We start from the raw sequence: 20408 nt of genomic DNA on the forward strand, positions 1-20408 counted from the left end.
TGTATATGTGGTCTTTTTTAAGTAGTGTATTTTCTTTATTTTTTCGTAACTTCCATTGTCTTTCTAAAGATATCTTTTTCATCATTTTTATTGCCATTACTCTATTGTTTTCTTCACTTTTCAGCTTGGTTCTAATTCGAACGCAACAAGTTATGCATTGACGTATGGATATTTTAATGCTGGGCAGTAATATGAGTCGATAATTTTCGGCTATTCATGACAAGAATAATATGGACGCACATCGTAATTTGCAATGATTCCTGAAGACGACGGAATAATAATTGCTAGCATAGATGTTAAGTTTATACATCCAGAGCCGGTAAATGGAAACTGTAAAGTATGGATTTCTATGCTAGGAGGTTTCATAATAAATCGGAAATATCATAGCAATTCGGAATAATGAAGTGAAAATGACGAAATAAAAGTCCGTATGTGGTTATTTCCTGAATGCATTTATCGATGCTTTTATTGAAGAGTCGGCACTCATTATCAAGGAAAAGCTCCCCAAAATTAAAATTTTCCATTGAAGTTCTGATTCTGGTGATGATTGTCGACTCCCTTTGAAACCCAGGGAAAAATGAAAGGTTTTAACTCAATGGAGAGCACGACGCGCCGCGGGTAATGCGCTTAGATAGGCATTCGGCGGGAAATTGTCAGATATTTTGGGTAAAAGAGTTTTCATTGATCTCTAATTTTTTTCTCTCGCTCACTTCTTATTTTATGCTCGCTTATTCTCGAGTAAATTTGCATACCTTTTCAATTACGCTAACTCGAACTTCAGATGCTTGATGCATTCTCAAAATATACGACAATATCCTTAAGTGATGCGAAATACATAGCTTTTAATCCACTGCGTATAAATTTTAGTCTTTCTAGTATCTTCATCGCTATTGAACATGAAAGAGCGTTCGAGATGAAGTTATATAGTACGAGTCGTTGTGATGCAATTAATACTAGCGGATGCTAGGTATCTTGGAATGAGATCCGCTGATCACATTCATATGGCTAGGATAGGATTGATTAGGGAGGTGAGGGTGAATTTGTTGGTCATTATAACTTAACCATTCATGCTTTATTTCATTCTATTTTACTTGTTTTGAAATTATCATTATTATGAATCGTAGACTCGCCTCAACAATCGCCTTTAACTCATTTACCAAAATTATTAAGGGCGAAATTTTCACGTTTTTGGTGCTATTGATCATTGATTAAGTGCACTGTTGGTACGAGTATATTATATCATACGTAAACTGATATGTTTTAGATGGGTAAATCTGACAAGGTTCTCACTTGCATTAATATTCGGAAATTCTCTAGATGAGAGTGTATGTTTTAAACAAGTAATGCGTCGGGAAATCAAGACAAAATACGACCGCTCGAGAGGGAGTAAAGCGTACCCGAAATAGTTTTTATTTTTAACAAGCTTGGAAAATAGTAGTCCCATTTTTGATCGAGGGGCGCTTTTCTCCATGCTCTGGTAGCTCTTGCATGAATTGTACCGCGTCGTCAAGGTGACTTCATTCATGAAAAACCGAATGAATATGCAAAGCGTCGTTGCCACGGCGCCTACCACCAGGTATTCGAAGGAAAGACGACGTTGTATAGCTGAGCTACCTGCGATAGAATATATTTCACGCTTGACGGAAGTTAACTTCTCCCGCGGCTCCTTCCTCCCGCCTATTTCGTAATTTAACGATAAGGGACCAGGAAGTTGGCTGTTCAGCGGGAAATAAAGCCTGAATCACACGAACAGTTTTTCTATCCCTGAGAATGATAGCTCCTAGTTTTCAGGGAATATAATAATGATAGTTTGACTCATAATTTTCTGAGTCATACGGTCATTCCCACGATCCCTTCTTCCAACCCTTACTCCATAACCATTTTATTTTTGTTATATTATTTTATTCTCAAACTACCGGATACAGCTCCTATTGGCCATTTTATATCGGGGTATTCAAAAAATGTAACAAGTAAACGTACACGAACAACCATGCCCTGGACCGGGGAAACCTACCCAGGTGGGACTCGAACCCGCGACCAGGGGCGCAGCTAGGAATTAAGGCTGGGGGGGGGGGTTTCAGGCGCAACTAATACTGGGGGGATTGGGGTATTGCATACCCGCCAGGATAAGCGGGAGGTGCGTAGGCCCTCCGCCGGGAAAAAAATTAAGATAAATGGTTCAAAATGGTGATTTTTACGGCCTTCCGAGCGATATTTTATTAATTCTCACACTATTCTATAAGCAATATTAATCCAATTAAGTAAAATAGATTTAACTTAAAAATTTCTGTGAGCCCTGCGGGGGGGGGGGGGTTTATCCCCCAAAACCCCCCCTCGCTGCCCCACTGCCCGCGACTTCTTGTTTGGCAGGCGAGGACGTTACCCCGCCGCCACCGAGGAATATATTATATATTTGCCGCCTCTATTCTAAATATCATATTCCGATACTTCATTTACGTATTCAAGACTGCCATTCAATTAAAAGCCAAGTGTGGCGTTACAGTCGCTGTTAGCGGCCCTACGTTCTCATTGCCCGAAAGTCGCTGCAAGTGCTTGCAAGTCATCGCAAAAATTATCTCTTTAAACGGTCACTTTTTCCACTATCAATGGAGCGATCCCTCGGAAGGAATGGCCAAATGTTCTGTGATTCACGCTTTAGATTCGTGTATGGAGGGAGGACTCGCCGCTTCCGATCAAATGGGCGTATTCTTTATCTTTTTTCTCAATCACGTACGCCGTGGGGGTTTTTGGGGTTTCAGTTCACCCCTATCCTGAATTTTTCTCTTTTGAAGTGACTACCCGCAATACATCTGCGGAGAAGATCGCTAGCCCTGGGACATCTTTCTCTGACACACTATCTTTCGATGTACAAAGTTAAATTCCAAACGAAGTATTTAGATGACTTAATGAAGTTTTGGGTTTCTGTAGAAATAGAAATATTGGTAAAGGCATACCTTCCTAGAGCAAAAAGTTTCAAAAAGTCTTTTTCTGGAAATAGTGTCTGTTCACCAAACATTTCCAAAAAGTGACCTATAAAAGTCACTAAAAGACACTCCATGAGACAAAATTGGTGGAGATTTGCAGTTGAAATTCCTTAAGTGCCGCTTGAAAAGATGCCAATAGACAGTTTTTCTGTGCTCTAGTGATGACACACATTGCAAAAGTTTTTTCACAATGTACATATGTATTTTCTACCAAGAATGAGCATTTTTCTTATGCCAAATGTTACTTTAAGAGTTTGTTTAGAAATTCTGATTTTCTTATGCAATTTTTAGAAAATGTGGCCTGGTATCATGGTAAGTTTGTATTTGACAATCTGTTGATGAAGTACAAAAAAAAGCATATTTTGTAATTTTCTTGAGCATGTGCATACTTCGTTTCTCAGACCAAACTCCATAATATATGTATTTCAAAATAGTCCTCAGATTTGTTGAGAAAAAGATAATGTTGTATTCTTCATGGTCAATTGTTCTTGACTCTGAGATCTGCTGTCCAAACTGAAGCACAATGATTATAGTGGGTGATAGAATCATGTCAAAAATAATAGTATTGAATGTGAAAACTCCTAGTTTTACAGTGGCGAATTCCAAGTTTTACAGTGGCGAATTCCACTTGGATTTCAGGGGTGGTCATCAGAAACTCGTTTCAGATTTCTGAGGGCTTGGAGTAAGAAATGTGGTTTATGGATCTCATTTATATTATGGGATATTTTTTCAGCTATCCAGAGATTTCCCCAATCAGTTAAGGAGTTAAAACATTGCCCCATTTGTAAACAAAAAAACCAAAATTGGCTAAGAGTGTGTCATAGTGTCTCTTAAGTATTTAAATCCTAGCCCAGCAATGACACCCACAGCAGACTCCACAGTGACGCTCCCTAAGTGCCTGTGCGGCTAGTGTCCAGCTACATTTTTTGTAATAAATGTGTGTATTCTGTTGGGAAATAATTGAAATTAGCCTAGAGAAAAGCTGCATGTGTGTAGAACTCATACAAACACTCCATTAGCGTGGATGCTGATGTGTTCTAAAACTGCAAAATACATATATGGCCAGATGCCTTTGCCATCGAAATTTGGCTGTTTGTGCTCTAATATGATTCCAAATTGAAAACTACTTATGTTTTTTTCCTTGATGTGTGCACCTTCTTTCCATATTCCTCAGTTGTTCTTCTTCCTCCTCTTTTCTTACCCTTCTAATGTGTTCTACTTGGTATGCAATCTTAATTGATGAATAAAATCCAAATAGTCAAATGTGATGGAGTGGAATTTTTCCATTTTGAAATAATTACTTGCAATCTTCCACGATTAAAAAAAATTATTACCGAAGTGGTTATAAATTTTATAATCGAGGAAAACTGCAAGTATTATTTCAATTTATCCTTATTGATATTATATTTGCTCCAGAAAATGATACTGAAGGTGACAAAACCAGTTTACATGGATGAATGTAATTAAATTGTTCTATATGTCAAAATAATTATTTGATAACCTTGTTTCTCATTGAAAAAACTGTATATTAAATACAATAATTATGATAAACCAATCATTTATGTTATTCAAAGTTCCTGATGAGTTAATTCTTTTTTTCCATTCTTGCCCTTTTTAAATCCTCGAATGATATGATGCATTTCCTAAAGGGGATTGGGTTGGTGTGGTGGCTACAGTGTTGGCTTCCCACCCAGCGGGCTCGGGTTCAAATCCTGGCAGTGGCAGAGAATTTTCAGAGACTGCCTGATCCCTGCTTGAGAGTGGTGTGGAGGACATTTCAAGCGCAACACTCCGTCCGTCAGATGGGACGTTAAGCCGTGGTCCCCTTGGCGCCTTTTGTTAAGAGCAGGCTAATGCCGACGCTGGGTTTCTCTCCACCCTTACTTTCATACCTTTCCCTCATGGCGCAAATGACCACAGCTGTCGGTCGCCTTCCCCCAATACCATACCGTACCATTTCCTAAAACACAATTCTTGAGTTGAGGACATTTTCAGGAACTGGTTTCATCCATTTAATGTATAAAATCGGAATTCATCAGCCCCATGTTTTTATTTTCTAAAATATGAAAAATCAAAACATCCTTATAAAGATCTTTTTTAGACCTGTTTGTTGTAAGTTACTAGTAATAACTGTAAGTCACATTTTGACCTTTTTAATTATTAGTTTCTTGTTATTTTTATATTTTCAGGTGGCATTACTGGTGGAATCGAAATATGTATAACATTCCCCACTGAGTATGTTAAAACCCAGCTACAGTTGGATGAGAAAGGGGGCTTAAAAGGAGGTGATAAAAAGTACAGTGGAATAGTTGATTGTGTGAAGAAGACAGTTCGGCAGCATGGCTTCTTCGGCTTGTACCGAGGTCTGAGTGTGCTGCTATATGGATCGATCCCGAAATCAGCCGTCAGGTAATTATTCTCTCGCCTGCCTTTCAATCACTCCAAGGAATAGAGTAGACGAGGAATTTGGATGTTTTAATTTTGAAGAGGCTCATGTTTTGGTGATAAAAATGGGTTTTTATGTGAGTGCTAAGACAACTTATTAAATACCTAATTTTATCCTTAATTTTGTACGTTGCTGTAATGCAGCATTTTAGGTTTCCTAAAGAAGTACCATGTTGATGCAATGAAGTTGGCATTTAGTTGGAAAAGGAAATATTCATGATAACTTTTATCAACTAAGGTAGTTTGAGATAAGATTTTTTTATAGATTCTGTTTTTTTTAAGCTTTAGAGCCAATTTGGTGAATTTCTTGTTTCATGCAGTGGACAGTTTTGAGTTGAATAATATTACTGTTTTGACCAAGAATATTCTGCAGTTATTTATCTTTTAAAATTAAGAATGTAAAATTATTTAGTGGATTTTCTCTGATACATATCTTTACTTGGGTTCTCATATTTGAATTGCCCTTCCAAGCAGTTACAGGGTCAAAAGAAAAGCAATATTATACAGATGTGAAGTTAACAGCAGATACTTCTTGAGTCAATACTGTTGTTCACTGCTGTTGTCAGTTTTTTTTAACTCAATCAACACTGAATGTTTTGCATGGTCTGTATGAGGCTTCAATGCTTGATTTCGTTTGATTACTTATTTTATTATACATTCCTGTGCTTAAAAAAATAACTGAATGCAGTATTTAATATCCCCATTCCTGAAAGATAGATCTTAATTATTTCAGGAAATGCATGAAATAAGTATTCATTTTGTTCAGCTTAAAAGGTATCAGGAATGCTTTGTTTGCCATAATGCCTGTCCTTATGTGTGATATGAAAAATATGAATTTTTTATCATCTCTTATCATAATGATTTATTTTTCGTAGCTTATCTTATTGTTTCATGTTCAAAATATTTTCCTAAAAATAAAAATCATGCCATCGTCAAAAACTTGTTGCGTATAAATGATATTTCTAAGTGATTATTTATAAAAAAAAGTGAGTGGGGCACATCTTTTCAATGCATAAAAAATAATTATGTACTGAATGCAGTTCCACAGTAATTTTGTAGCATTTTTCATTTCTTAATGCCTTACAAGAGCATTTCTGTTTAAAATGCTAAGAAAAATCATTCTTTTCACCCATAAGTTACTCTTAGTTTTGTGGCATTTTCAAAGGGGAAGGAGGGAAGCTTTTTTAAAACTCCCAAATACTAACTTTGCTGGAGCGTATCTCTGTCTTTGATTGAGAAAATTATTAAAAGCTCATTGCCATATATTTCTTATTTTTACCTCAAAGGCAGTAAAATTGAATGAATTCCCTTATTTTTTAAGCGATTATTGTATAATCCCTGTATCAATCAATTGTGATGTCCTGCTCTCCTACAAGAGTCTTTCTCTGTACCTGCTGATGGTTATGTGGTAACTCCTAATGCTAAGTGCTTCCCACCCTATCAAATATTAAAGCTATCCTTGGTCATAATTAACTGTGGTAGAATGGGCTGGTAACATGCGAAAGGAGTTTTGAAATGTTAGTTGGTTCTGAGAAAAAATAAAAAAATTGTATGGGTTGGGTGCAAAATTTCCTGAATGTTTTCAAATTTCAATGAAATCATTTAGAGAGTAAAATTGAAATTGAGATATATAGTTTGTTTCAACTTTTTCTGGGGAGTTTCGAGTCTATTTCATGAATAAGACAAATAAGAGATGTCATATGAATGCATAAATATTCATAGTACACCACAATTAAATGGAAATTACATAAGTAGGTACTTTAGGGGTGACAGTGTTGCAGACGGTATTCGTCTGACCCAACAAAAATCACTAATGGTGAGTGTTGCCTTTGCTCTGTGGGTAATTCAGCCTTGAAGTTGAATGAATTGAATGGTGTAGGGAGTCATTAAATAGGGATTTTAGAATACTGTACTGTAGGCAACAGTTATTCTTCAGCTTATCATACTTCATTCATTATTTGAACAAGGTTTATTTTTGCATTGGCTTGATATTTCATCATATTATGGTAATGCACATTTAATCTCATTCTTACTGTGGCATTCATGAATATTTTCTGCTCTTTAAAGAAGTTATGAAGATCATCAGTAATGATATAGTGTATTGCATTTTCAATTCAAAATTGATATTTGTTGATTTTATTTTTCGAAGAAGACATAGATTCACCCATATTTGCACTGCCTGAAATTGAATATTATATTTTCTGATGTAAGATTTACATTTGTAAAGGGTCGAAAAGATTTGTCGAGGGTTTCAATGACGCTAGACCCCTAAGTTATCAATTTTGGATCAGTTATTAATAGCGATAAAACTTGCATAATGAGGCAATAAAATGAAATAGCAATGATGTATTTGTAATGTTCCATATTTTAGGTGAGCTTGAGGTGGACATTTAATATCTTTAAAAACATATAAAAGTCATGAAATTTTAGAATTAAATCATGAAAGTTTTGTGCATTAAAACATAGTAATGGATACTATTATCTGTTCATTTTATCCCAGCGGGTCAGCTTTCGTGAGATCCCGGACACTATCGGAGGGCCTCGCTGAAGGGGGAGGGGCCTCGCTGAAGAGGAAGGGGTAGTACCGAGAGAGAGAGAGCAGGAACGACCTTAACGTTGCCAAATGTACACAGGCGCCCTAGTGTCCCACTGAAAAGGTGTGACTCATACGTGGCCACAGATATTTTGGGCCCGGCGGCGAAACAATGCATACAATGTATAGCTACTTATTTAGAGGGGATTGAGGATAATCCCATCTCAGAAGCCAGGATATTGTCCGCTAAATGCGAGACCGCTGGTGAAAGGCATACATAAGCGTAACATTCTGATAAGCGGGGATTGCAAGGGAATTCGTGAGGATGAGGATGCAAAAAGAATGGAGAATAGTAGCACGACGGGTATTTTATTACATAATTTATCTTGTACTTATTGCTGGAGTGGTGTGGCTAATAAATCAACCTCCTCGTCATTCCTCCCGTCAGTGTCTTAATTTTCGGAGTCACTTTTGGAGCCTTCAATAAACATGCTTGGATGTTACTCTTTTAAATCAGAGGTATACAAAACTATATAGGTTGTAATACACAAAAGTAAAGGAGTTATACGAGAAATACGGAGTTGAGGAAAAGGGTTAGGGTTTGTTAATAAAGGGATCGGAAAAGTACTGAGAGGGAATAGGTGGAGGGAGGGAGTTGGTGCTGATGGGAATACAAAAGGTGAATAAAACTTTTTCTGGGAAGGCGATGGAAAAGGATTGAAGTGGAAGAATAAGGAACAGTAAGTTATAAGTTGGATTTAAATGGAAGGATCGAAGAGCACCAAGAGAACGCGCGAGATTTGGCAACACAGCTAGCAGATTCACGAAGTTGACGCGACGGAGGTCTGAGAGCGACTGAAATTCCGAAGTGCTAGGCCACGCCTACTGTCTGCTGATTGGAAGAGGGAAAGTCACGTGTAGATAAACATTCCCTCCTCTCACCCCAACTCGGTTAAGCCACACCAGCTCACCCGCAAAGATAAAGTGAACAGACCTTAAATGTGATGTTAAGTAAATCTGAAAACACAAAAAATTGAAATTTGAAAATGCAAAATGCTAGTACATATCTGTATTCATTTTTAAAAAAGTATTTCTCCTCTGTATGTTCATATATATCTCTTTTTTGCAGTCAATGCTTTTATAGTTCATTGCTTTTTAAATTCTTCGTCATTTTATCTCGCTCAAATCATTCACATTTCTGCCATACAGTCATTCATTTTTAATTTGGCATTCAAGAAAATATTCAATTCAGCCTTTTTTTTTAATTTCTCCCCGAAAACATAACCATCATTTTTAAAAGTACATTGTTCATCATGATTAAACAGTTATGATAGAAGCAGTTAATTTCAAACTTTTTTACAGCATCTATGTTGTGGATAAGTTCTCTGATTATTTTTTAACTTGCATAATGGGAATCAGGTTAGAACATGACTTGAGCCATCAGACATTTTTTGGTTAGGGAGGTTTTTTTAAAAAGTTTGAATATATCTTGCTTATCTTATTGTTTAATGAGCAGGCATTTGTGTTTTGAATAGTCCATCAATGCTTAGAATTGCTTTGTTTAAATGGTATGATAAAATATATTATTCATTGGTTATGTATTTGTGGGGAATGTATTGGTTGATTGCAATGTGTCCTTGAAGAACACATAAATGCATTAAAGTCTTCATCTAAAACAATGTATTTATGTATTAAATGTGGCTTTTGAGCCACATACATTGACATGCATCCACTTCAGCAGCAAATGATGAGCACTGTGGATGTATGGAGAACTCTGTAATGCTGTAACTATGTTTTGCTGTATTACCTATGTTAGGTTTACGGAGCATTTTTGCCTTCATTTGTTAAAATTGAAACTAAATATTATGACATGTCACCACTGCACTAAAAATAATCTCTCTTAAGCTTCACATGAATATTAATTCATTACTACATAAAATTTTCTATTGCTAAGTAAATATATAAATCTTGGTAATCATTGCAGTATGTGCATGAGTTAGGCAACAATTTGAAACATTCAAATGTTCAAGAATTAAAACCTATTGTTAACCTATTTCAGGGAGAATTTCATATTCGTAGTTCTTCCATGAAAATTATTTTCTGGAATAGTATGTTTGTCTGGGTAAAAATAATTCTCCAGTGACATCAGGCTAATAGTCCTCATGACTCATTACTAGAGGTCTGTGAATTTCGCGAGACGCGATATTGCGAAATAACACGAAATAACACGCGATTTTAGGTGAATTAGCAAAAAAATCACATCTAATGAATCAATTACAGCCTAAGCCTTCATTTTTTAAGCCCACAGCGTGACAGAGAGTTGTCTCGTCTGAAAGCGGCTTGAATTTCACGGCATCGTGACGTGAACGGCAGCCGGCGAAAAGTGGTTTCATCAGAAAGCGGCCTCAATGTAGCACTGCCTGTATTTCACACCGTAGACCGCACACTGCCAGGGATGGATTGAAATAGGCGCCTTGCCGTCAACTGCGCGATTCAATTTATTTAAAGACATTCATAGACACGTATGGTTATTTGAAAACACGAAGCGCCAGCAGTTGGGGGAAGGGAAGGAAGGAACAGGGAGGATAGGAGAGGGGGTTCTCCTTTTTAGCGGACGGATCGTCGGATATTTGGCTCTCCACTGAGCTTCAATGCAAAAAAAAAAATTTAGACATTATTATTTTGACCAAATCTAATATCTAATTCTTTAGGCGAAAAAGCGTCTCATTCTAGATGTTTCAGGATTGATTAATGGGAAATAATTTTTCAAGTTTCTTTGAATCCGATTATGTTTTGTTATGTGTGCTTCTTTCACTGGCATTCCTGACTGATTGGCAACAGCTGTAATCAAAACTAAGCAATTTTGTTGTATCTAGCTGCCGTCCTACCTTCCCTCAACACCTGGGTGAGGGATATCGAAAGGGAACCCCCAACATGAAACATTTCGGCCAATTTGTAAGTTACACAGTATTATGGTTGTACCGTAGCTACCCAGCACTCAGTTTGAAAACACCATTGTGATAGGTTGTGTTTTGCGGTTGGACCGTTTTTTTAAAATTGTAGTTCCAGCTTTAAATATTGAACGAAGGATAGGAATTTTAAAATGCCAAAAGCTAGTAATACTGTTCATACCTGGGCTTGTGAATTCAGCTGAGAAGGATATTATGTGAGAGATAAAGTGTTACTGTGCAAAGTTTTCGATAAAAGATTTTAATTTGAAAGATGTGACACTTTGTTAAAGCACATCAGTAGCAATATGTATACATAAACGTGCCAAAGAAAGGGGACCCGCAAAACAACAGCTATCATTTGAACACACAGTCACTCAGTCAAAGAAAGCAAACAAGGAGCTTGTTGTTGCTACTACTGAAGCATTTTTAAAGGCTTTATTTAGTGTAGAGAAAATTTACAATCCATAAATTCTGGAATGGCTCTAGAAGTACATATGAGGTAGGGGGAATTTACCGTTTGCCGATTGTATTCACCAAGACTACTTGCTTGGACCAATCATATACCTTGAACCAATATAAGTTGAACCATTTCTTTCATTTAGTTTTATCAGAAATTTTCTACAGTCGAAATTGTGTTCGATGTTATGTAAAATACTTAATAAAAGTACATATAAGTATTCATGAAACGTGTACCATAAAATAATAAAACGCCTGTAAACTTAGGAAAATTGTAGCATTATAATAACACCGCCAAAATTTTCTATAACACTGAAATCACATGATTTTAAAACGAAATTTAGCAACAAATAAAACCACTTTCACGGACTACTCATTACTCATTAGTTAATTTTGTCGAATCCAATGCTTTTATTTAGCTTTTAGTCATGTGTTAATTAGCTTCCTTCTATGCTGTGATTTTGAAGTAAAAGCATTGGCAGTGTTGTTTGGTGCATTCTCTCTTGTACCATTGTTTGCTTCCAATGAATGAATGTCGAGTGAATGAATATGAGGAATGTTATCGAATACTATGATTCTGAAATATTCGTGTGTATATATGCTTTTCTAGCTTTGCTCTTTGTTTTTGACTGAAATGTTTTGAATCAGTTCAGTGCAATTAGGAGAATATATTTTTTTTAATGAATCAAATCTACCATGCTTTGCATGTGTAGTTACCTAGGAAATCAAATATTGGCTAAAGTTAACTATAAGATTGTATGGAAGATTATTTATTTGGTTGCACTGAGAAGAGGAAAAAAGTTTTGTCGTTACTTTGGTGGAGATTTTTAATGCAGGATAACTCGGTGAATACTTTGATTATGAAAGGGTTCACCTAACCCATTGAAATGTGTCATCAGTGTGTCCTTTGTGATAAATATTTTTGCGTCAAATAATAATGGCCAAATTGCTATGCTTTTTATGAAGGCAAGTGCTTTATTTTCTTTTATCATCCAATAGCTCGTGATTGTTTTAGGATGCAAGAACTGCAGTTATTAGTGAGCTGCCTATGATATGTAAGAAAGAAAGCTTGTACATAGTGATTGGCTTGATGCCTCACTTTATTGTCATTAACAGTGGTATTCCATCAGTTGATTCCATTAGTGCACCCTGTCAAACCAAAACTTGTTACATACTAACATATTGCAAATACCTAATTCATTCATCAGCGAATCCATCGTGCTGCATGTGGTAGAGTTCTTTTCACTCACATAGTGTGAATAAAAATCAAATGATTTTGCTAGTGTTTCACTAAAAGTATTTTTGCTTGTTTGATTTCTCTTGTATATAATGTTGACTCAGTGGTGAAACAGAGGTTGATGAATAATTGAACTTTCCTCAAGCTCAGATTTGGAGCTTTTGAAGAGTTAAAGAAGCGCAGTGTCGATAGCAGTGGCGTTTTGGCTCCTTATCAGCGACTGCTATGCGGTCTTGGTGCTGGTGTGAGCGAGGCGATCCTAGCTGTCACTCCGATGGAAACAGTTAAGGTGAAATTTATCAATGATCAGCGCTCAGGGAACCCTCGCTTCCGTGGCTTCTTTCATGGGGTCACCCTGATAATCAAAGAACAAGGTGAGTTTAAAAACATACAGTTTAAGTAGAGTCGCCACATCTGTTTAGCTTGAAATAATAATAATATTTATTCATAAGGGGGTTAATCCAATTTACAAAATGAAATTGAAAGAAATTACTAGAAAATTATAATGTCAAAAATTTACAAGATTGCATTGTAAAACAATAATATTAGAATTAACCTACTTTTAAAGACTATTACTTTCAATTATTAATTATTTCAAACTGATAATTCTTGTTTTTATATATGTACCTTTAAGTAAGCACATTAATTGGCTATGTATCCTGTTGATAATACCTATGTTGACAGCAAATATGCTAGCATAAATGAATAAATGCTGACAATCGCTTGCTAAGAAATTCTTGGTCTCTACCAAATATTTGCAGACTATTCTTATTCCTCCACTAAATGACTTCTTGGTGGTAATTTTAACAGAAATAGTACAATTGAGCCTGGAATTAATTCATAACTTCTCCACAGTTGATCTCACTTGCTGCAAATCTTTCTAAATTACGGTTAAAATAAAATTATTTCAGGGGATGGCATGAATTATTTTATGGTACATCTGTCAATTTTCATGAAATATGAAATGGAATCCTAGCTGTTGTCAATTGGTCTAACTTTATCCTGTCATAATTTAACAGGATTTATGTATTGTTTTACTAGTTCCAAGTAGGTATTGGATGGTCTCTTTTGTACCAAAAATATTTTTATGCATGCAAAATTGACAATGTACACCAACCTTAAGCCAAGCCATTTCATTGAAATATCAATAGCCTTGCCATGACACGTACTATCATTTGCAAAAGTCTTGCAATAAATCGAGCGGCGCCACTTTCGCTCCATTGTCGATTTCTGACCACCATTACATTTAAATGATCACTATCTGGGTATGAATCTTCATGGTAGCTCGGGAACGACTCACGAACGGGTCATCGTGACACGGTAGTGAGACGTAGGAAATCATTACGATGCTCAGTTGAGTAAACGAGCGTAGACGTTGTTGCGTCGTCGCGGCGTTTGAGATTATATTTATACTCGTAGTTGACTGGAGTAGATAATTGAAAATATTTACCCGTTAAAAGAGTGGGTACCTATGAGGCCTGGCTTCCAATGGTAAACCCCATAAGGCCGGCTGGGGGCACGATTTCGACATTAGGAACACGGAAATCAACTCGCTCGTAACACTGGAGCTGTAAAGGAAACCTTATAGCACTGGGAATCACATTCACCAGTGTTTCTGAATGTAGTTCCTCATAGGGAAACGCAATGATTCGTCCTACCGCGCTAACAACGCAGGATTCCCGTCGCACGAGCATTTAAATTAGAAATTGTTGTAAAAAAATGCACAAATTCAACATTTGGTACCCTCTTAACTACATTTAAAAAATAAAAAAACTTTAAATTAAAATACGGCTGTGAGGAGGATAAAAAATTTCGGGCAATTGAGGGTCTTGAACGCGGGCCCCTCCAGCCGCCAGACTAGTATTCATCCATTAAGCTATTACTGATAACGAATGCAGATGCGACAATTTTAATTATTTGTTGTCATTGTAACACTGAGCTGCTTTCATGTGCTTCTCAACTGAACGAATTTTGATCAAAAAATAATCATTTTCTCGGTATCTTAGTATTTTATTCGTTTATATGATTATAACTTGAGCACGGAGGCTTTCGCATACTTTATGTTTCAGCTGGTTAGTGTATACAATAGGAATACATATTATGATGTTGTCGCCTGCGACTTCGGTATGGTATTGTCCTTATAAGTTATTATTATTTGTTATTATGTTTCTAACTCAGTATTTGTATTTGTAATGAAGCAAGGGTATACATTCATTTCAAGCAGAAATTCTGTAAGGATTTGCTTACGTCCTTCTTACTTGACTTCAAAGGTTTTATGAAATGAGCTGCAGTTCCACTGATTTCAATCTTACCTTAAACATAAAACGTATTGCCAACAAACACATTTCCTAATACCATGTAACCTACCTAATGTACCTAAGTAGAGAAGTTAATTAATGATGCTAAGTAAGTATCCTACATTATCCCGAATTCATCAGAGTATATGTAAATGATTGCAGCTAAATATGATAACTTAATCATCAACCACATAGCAGCGTAGAGTTATTATACGCATTCACACTAATTCAGAAGTGGAACATATTATCAAACAATACCTGTTGAAATCCGTTAAAAATGGGACTTTTAGCTGGAATTAAGTTTTCCGGACATACTTTGAATACATGGAAAGGAATACATCTTTGCCGATTGATGGACGTCGGAGAACTCTGTTGTTACTTACGCAACGATTAATGCCGATCAGCTTAACTAATTTCATATTTTACGTGTTTGCTCAGATATTTATATGATGAAACACGTGGAATATCAAAGCTGGGGGATTTCATCTCAAATCAGGCAGAGGGGTGTCAGGTGACCATCACCGATTTCTCTGAAATTTATATATGTGAAAGCAGTATCCTTGTGATGAATAACGATGACTTTATCTCTGCTCAGAACTGAACCGTCATAAAGTTACCGCCCCTTGAACATTGCAGTGTCAGGCCTCAGAGTAAAAAATGAAAAATCACATAAATGCTGATTACTAAGGAACCATGGCCCATAAAGCAGTGATTATTGTTTTATTTTGAAGAGAATTCATTTATGCACATTATGGCATAACCTGCAAGTCATTTGAAGCAATAATAAACAAATAGGACTTGTTTAAACAATAAAAATTATTCATTATTTAACAATTTATTACTAAAAAAGGCCACCTTTTATTTTCTTTAAAATTTCTCAGCAAGTAGTTTAAATGTTCTGCTTTTAATTAAAAAAATAAAAAAAGGTAGTATTTTTATACTTTTTGTTTTAAGGCATGTCAAAGTTAGGCATGTTTACGACTATTTTACACCAAGATTGCATACCTTCAAGGGGGGGAAAAATGCTGTTTCCTTCTACTTAGCATTCATAACAGTGAAAAGTTCATATCTGAATGATTGGTTACATCTATTGACTGAAAGCAAGTCCAATCTTGTTTACTTCCATGGCATCCAATGTGTGCAAACACCCACTGCTACTGGCTGGAAACAGTGAATGAGTCGCAATTTGCACAGAGTATTTTTCAATGGCAGTTCACATAAGTCTTTCTTCTACTTTGGGCCATGTGGAACATTTCGATGGACCATGTGGATGCATAAATGAGACACTAATGTCATTCTCTTCTAAAGACACTGCAGTGATTTTTGAAATCAGGTTTGACCAGGTTTTTCGGAAACACACAATGAAGTCATTCATGGTGAGATTTTGAGTGCTGTACGTCATTACATATATATCTGAATTTGTAAGTGTCACAGCCTGTTTGATTATGTGGATTACAGAGCGAGCTTTAGTTGTCCCGTGTCTGTTAACTACCAAGCCTGAAACTGTTGACGCCATCTACAGGTGCTACTTTCACCTAATTATTTTTTTATTTAAATTGAGCTTTTTAACATGTGTAAAATGCAAGTTTCATATTAGGCAAGAATTTACTAACTTAATGAAAGTGATAAATGTCAAATATGTACTTCATGGTAAAATAATGTCTCAGCAGTTTTTGAAGAAGCGAGAGTGAAATGTCTATGAGTGACCATGTTCAAATTTTATCATTCTTTTCCACAAGTTAATCTAAACAACATAAATTGGCTGCTTTTCCAGTTTCAACCAAACATACGATTGACATATCATGCAGAGCTAAAAAAAACCTCGGAATTTGGGACAATGCTGATGTATACTGCTGACATCCTCTTCCTCATAGTGCTCAATTTTACATTGTGCTTTCATTTTACTTGGATGATGATAAAGATTGTTCTTGTGTAACTCCTAATCAGCAATATGTGTTCACTGCCATTGAGAATCATTCAGACAAAACATTCATTCAGAGAAATTCATTGCCGAAGTTTAGGATTGAACCAAGAAAAGAGTTTATCATCACCATATTTGGGAAAAAGAAAGGGAAGCTATTCAAAAAGAGAAGTTGGTAACACTAATTGGTGTGGAGTTGGTGCTTCATTTCAACTTTTCCGAGAATTGGAGTGTGATTCTTCCAGATTAAGTACAACCGTATGACTGGCAAAAAGTACAGATATCAATATTAACCTGTGTGGAATACAATAACTAAGGTATGCAGGCACTTCAGATGATTTCTCACAGGACACTGCACATGCTTTTCTTAGGATGAATCAATAGAAGAACAATAGAGTAAAAAGATATCATATGGAGAAATAAATCATATATTTTAGAAAAGTCAGCCGCTAATTAAAAAAAACATTTCAGATATTTGACTTGGAGAAAAGTCTTAAACAGGAAGAAAGTCATTGGTGGTTGTTCAATGCAACAGGACATGAATAGGGTCCTTCTGATAGAGTTGCAAGAATTGGTCAAAAATTATGACTCAAACTGAAACCTGAGATATTTCAATTGTGGCAAGTAAATTCAAACAAGTCCTTTGTACAACATGTGAGTATATCCTTGCCTAATATCAAACTTTTGCATTTTACACATGTTAAACTAGCCAAATAGGGTTCATTCATTTCATTTTCCTTCATCAAAGAAAACGAAAGGCATTGATTGCGATTCGTTACCCACCTTCATTGTATTCATAATATACAAATTATTTGATTTATAGAAATCCCTGTTTAGACGAATGTTAATGGTCAATTTTATCCTCATTTGAAAAAGGATAGATTGGCACTGATGCGATGCCACTCCACATGACGTCACAGGGACCTAGATGCTATACGAGTAGATAGGAGTTTTACATCATCTGAGATTACCAATGTATACATGAGGCACAGAGCTGCGAGAAACATCCCTTAACAATCCCCTCTTAAAAATGCCTTTGGTCAGAGAATTTTCTTTGTTTGATAGGGTATTAATAATCCTTTTTTAAACCAAGCATTACCTGCTAGCAAGGAACTCTACGATACCGCCATGCTCGGCAGCAAGCAGCCAGAGGTCACACAGGCTTTTCGCAGCATTCATATTTAGCCGTCGCGTTTTCGTACGCTTGAAAATTTTCACTTATCATTTAATCACAAAAAACACATATCATCATTTAAAAATCTAAAAGCGAGATATATGTACTCCAGGAGTAATAATATTTCGATTTAGGCAATGAACAATAATAGGAAACCACCCTATGTAGACAAAAAAATTATTGGGTGAAAGGTGCACCTATGCATGGCATCAACAGTTTCATGTCTTGGTAGTTAACAGACACGGGACAACTAAAGCTCGCTCTGTAATCCACATAATCAAACAGGCTGTGACACTTACAAATTCAGATATATATGTAATGACGTACAGCACTCAAAATCTCACCATGAATGACTTCATTGTGTGTTTCCGAAAAACCTGGTCAAACCTGATTTCAAAAATCACTGCAGTGTCTTTAGAAGAGAATGACATTAGTGTCTCATTTATGCATCCACATGGTCCATCGAAATGTTCCACATGGCCCAAAGTAGAAGAAAGACTTATGTGAACTGCCATTGAAAAATACTCTGTGCAAATTGCGACTCATTCACTGTTTCCAGCCAGTAGCAGTGGGTGTTTGCACACATTGGATGCCATGGAAGTAAACAAGATTGGACTTGCTTTCAGTCAATAGATGTAACCAATCATTCAGATATGAACTTTTCACTGTTATGAATGCTAAGTAGAAGGAAACAGCATTTTTCCCCCCCTTGAAGGTATGCAATCTTGGTGTAAAATAGTCGTAAACATGCCTAACTTTGACATGCCTTAAAACAAAAAGTATAAAAATACTACCTTTTTTTATTTTTTTAATTAAAAGCAGAACATTTAAACTACTTGCTGAGAAATTTTAAAGAAAATAAAAGGTGGCCTTTTTTAGTAATAAATTGTTAAATAATGAATAATTTTTATTGTTTAAACAAGTCCTATTTGTTTATTATTGCTTCAAATGACTTGCAGGTTATGCCATAATGTGCATAAATGAATTCTCTTCAAAATAAAACAATAATCACTGCTTTATGGGCCATGGTTCCTTAGTAATCAGCATTTATGTGATTTTTCATTTTTTACTCTGAGGCCTGACACTGCAATGTTCAAGGGGCGGTAACTTTATGACGGTTCAGTTCTGAGCAGAGATAAAGTCATCGTTATTCATCACAAGGATACTGCTTTCACATATATAAATTTCAGAGAAATCGGTGACGGTCACCTGACATGATTTTGCACTAACTGCCTGATTTGAGATGAAATGGCCCAGCTGCCTCGTATCTTATGTCATAGATATTGTATTAAAAACATCAACCCGAGTCGATAGATGTAAACAAAAGTCCGCCATGTTCACAGTGAAGGACTCATGATTTCCTGCTCCCTTAAAAGAGCTAAGATCACTCAAAAAGAGCCAAGCTACAAACTTTTTAAAATCTCTCCGAGGAATTACCTTCGATCTTTCCTCCTGCATTAAATGCTACAATGTGTTTGGGGGAACATAATGAACATTAATTTCACTTAAATGCAAGCGATCAAATCCCGAGACTGAAAAGGTTGAAAAAATATCTCACCCACCTAGTGACCCGTTCTCCATATGATGAACCATGAAGACTAGTGTTGGTTTGCTGAATATACCCTCCGAGCACAATCTTTGTGGAGCGAAAGTGGCGCCGCTCGATTTGTTGCAAATGATAGTACATGCCAGCAACCCAAATATGTACTGCAATAGAAAAATTTGGATAAATTATGTGACCCTTGTTGGGAAAACTGTTTGAAAACTAATGAAGACCTAATTGGTCATTGTGAGATTCAGATTAATCAAGTAATATGCAATGTAATTTTAAATTTCAAGTCTTTTGTCTTTGGTGGAAATGATACTTCTTCAAACCGTTCTCATTTGCAAATGCTATTCAAATCATAATGGTGGAAGAATAAAATTAATATTTGGTTGGTGTTTTTCATTCCCATTTTTTGTGGGCTATTGCAAACAAATTTAGTATATTGGAAAATGAAGCACCTTAATCATAAATAAGAATTTCAAATTGCTTCATTCCTGTAAGAGGAGAATACCACTTAACAGAGTGCCCTTTTTATATGTCAGCCCCAAAATTGCTCAGTGCTTTAGTGAGGATGTTTCCTGCTCAATTGTGAAATATTTCTGTGAACTATGCTCATTTTGTGTAACAGGAAACACCATGAAGATAAATGTCTCTGTAAAATTGTATGTAATGTATGTCTCAAGTAAAATTTGAGTAGCCTGTAGGTTTTCACAGTCCTGCATAAAGAGCCAGTGTCCATCGAATGGTATTTGCCAAAAAAAATAGTTAATGTGGATAAAATCAATAGTTTGACTATCAGAATTGAAATAGAGTAAGAAATAACTGAAAAAATAGAATACTAACTCAAGTCGTCCTAGTGTTGAA

General features: G+C 36.0%; 1 protein-coding gene across 1 annotated transcript in view; it reads left to right on the plus strand.

Annotated features, from left to right (window-relative positions):
- The window catches only part of LOC124155691 (putative tricarboxylate transport protein, mitochondrial), a 51266-nt gene that overhangs the window by 20330 nt on the left and 10528 nt on the right, over positions 1-20408 (plus strand). The window contains exons 2-3 of the mRNA XM_046529721.1: positions 5174-5393; positions 12757-12980. Coding sequence (XP_046385677.1) covers positions 5174-5393; positions 12757-12980 — 444 coding nt within the window. The remainder of the gene's footprint in view (positions 1-5173; positions 5394-12756; positions 12981-20408) is intronic.

The sequence above is a fragment of the Ischnura elegans genome, chromosome 3 (genome assembly GCF_921293095.1).
Source record: "Ischnura elegans chromosome 3, ioIscEleg1.1, whole genome shotgun sequence".
Taxonomy (NCBI): domain Eukaryota; kingdom Metazoa; phylum Arthropoda; class Insecta; order Odonata; family Coenagrionidae; genus Ischnura; species Ischnura elegans.